Raw genomic sequence first — 2,108 nt, 5'->3', positions numbered from 1 at the left:
ACTCTACTCATACTCCTAGGATTTTGGTGGCGTGGTGCTGAAAGGTTGTATTGATTGATTGATGATTATTCATTACAAGGTTCATGGGTTTATATTGCGGTTTATATTGCTACCAAACGTGTTCAACCAACTAGCTCTGGTGAGTTCTATCACCCACTTGCAGCAGCAACAACTTGTGTCTAGTGTGTTCAACCAAGTGGTTTGGCGAACCCCTACTTGCAGCAGGCCCTTCATCGGTGGTGCCATCTTCTAAATGATGTATGAGGTTGTACTCCAATAATAAAGTTTGACATGCCAATTGTCATGAATTATCCTAAATAATATCAAAGATGATTTATTGGCATCCTATTCTATGTTTATGGTGTCTTGTAATTTCTCTTTTTTATTTCTCCTTGCACAAGTTTTAGATGCAACCCAAAATTTTGCATCATGCTACATTTTCTCTATCTATCCATATTTTTGTTGCAGTTTTTCATACGTCTTTGGTGCTGCATTTCAAAGTGGGACTACGGGAGTACCTGAAGAGGTAAGGTGTACAGGAAATTTTCTCCATAAAAGAAGATAAAAGTTAGACTAAGAATTAAGAGGGATTTAATAGTTAGTACACTTTGGGCTATCATCCATTGTTAATGACCTAAATATACATTTGATTTGCCGCATATACACTAGACCCTTCAAGAAAACAAAAAGAAAAAAGGTATGAAACAATGAGTGTGTGACGTGTGGAACACATGACAAGTGGTGGACAAATCTGGTTGCGAAAATTATAAATCCATATCACCAAATCACAAAATTACAAACTCAGTTCCACAAAGCATAAACAAATTTGATGTGACATATTTAAAGTTAAAGTAAGTATACCTCCACTTTTCATTTATCAAGAAAAGACAACAAAAGAGACACGCCAATCAAGTATATATCGCTATCTTGCCAATACATACTAAATATACTTCCAAAAAAATGAGTCATCAAATGTTGTAATCGACTCGATGACATGTCATCTATGCTTACATGGACTCCCAACACTTTGTTTACAAAATGCCAAAACCTTGCTTGATGTACTTGATCTCCACATTCTATAAATAGGCCCCAAATCATATGTTAGCTCATCACCCATAGCAAGAGCAAACATAGACACTGAAAAAGCATAGCAAACTCTCAGCAAAGATGGCAGCCAAGATATTTGCCTTCTTTGCTCTCCTTGCTCTCTCAGCAAGCGCTGCTTCCGCGTACATTTCACCAGTGAGTGCTCTTGCTGCAACCTCTATGGCAGTCACACACCCATGCGTGCAGCTGCAAGCGCTGGCATCCGGTATCCTAGCCCCATCAGCCGTGCTCATTCAACAACCACTTGCCATTCTTCAGCAGCAATGCCAAGCACATCTTGCAGTACAGAGCATTATGACTCTGCAGCAGCAGCAACAACTTTTGGTGAACCCCATTGCTACCATGCTGCCAAATGTGTTCAACCAACTGGCTCTAGCAAACCCCATCACCGCTGCCTACTGGCAACAACAACAATTCTTGCCAAACGTGTTCAACCAACTAGCTCTGACGAGTCCTTTCGCCCAGTTGCAGCAACAACAACTAGTGTCTAGCGTGCTCAACCAAGTTGGTTTGGCGAACCCCATCACTGCTGCCTACTTGCAGCAACAACAATTGCTACCAAACGTGTTCAACCAACTAGCTCTGGCGAGTCCTGTCACCCAATTGCAGCAACAACAGCTTGTGTCTAGCGTGTTCAACCAAGTGGCTTTGGCGAACCCCTACTTGCAGCAGCCCTTCATCGGTGGTGCCATCTTCTAAATGATGTATGAGGTTGTACTGCAATAATAAAGTTTGACATGCCAATTATCGTGAATTATCATAAATAATATAAAAGATGATTTATTGGCATCCTATTCTATGTTTATGCATGTCTCGCAATTGTCTTTGCCAAAGTTAGACCCCCTTTGGCAAGGCTTCGACTGCGGCTTCTCCACCAGCAGAAGCCGAAGTCTGCCAATGGGCTATCTGCAAAACGGCTTCGAGGAAGAAGCTCCCCCGCAATCCGCTCTCTGGAGCCATTTAAGGGTGGGGGAGCCGAAAAAACTAGCTCCCTGTGGCTC

General features: G+C 42.1%; 1 protein-coding gene across 1 annotated transcript; it reads left to right on the top strand.

The window, feature by feature from the left end:
• The first annotated feature begins 1,139 nt into the window (after positions 1–1,139).
• LOC117835715 (22 kDa alpha-zein 8) lies at positions 1,140–1,887 on the top strand. Its single transcript, XM_034715051.2, has one exon. It carries the CDS (start codon positions 1,168–1,170, stop codon positions 1,804–1,806), a length of 639 nt encoding a protein of 212 aa, XP_034570942.1. The 5' UTR covers positions 1,140–1,167; the 3' UTR covers positions 1,807–1,887.
• The last annotated feature ends 221 nt before the right edge of the window (positions 1,888–2,108 follow it).

This window comes from Setaria viridis, chromosome 9, assembly GCF_005286985.2.
Source record: "Setaria viridis chromosome 9, Setaria_viridis_v4.0, whole genome shotgun sequence".
Taxonomy (NCBI): domain Eukaryota; kingdom Viridiplantae; phylum Streptophyta; class Magnoliopsida; order Poales; family Poaceae; genus Setaria; species Setaria viridis.
The sequence above is the reverse complement of the archived record's forward strand: the minus strand, read 5'-3'. Positions and strand labels throughout refer to the sequence as shown.

Coding starts and splice junctions, on each gene's coding strand:
- LOC117835715 (XM_034715051.2), top strand. CDS start 1,168: ATGGCAGCCAAGATATTTGCCTTCTTTGCTCTCCTTGCTCTCTCAGCA.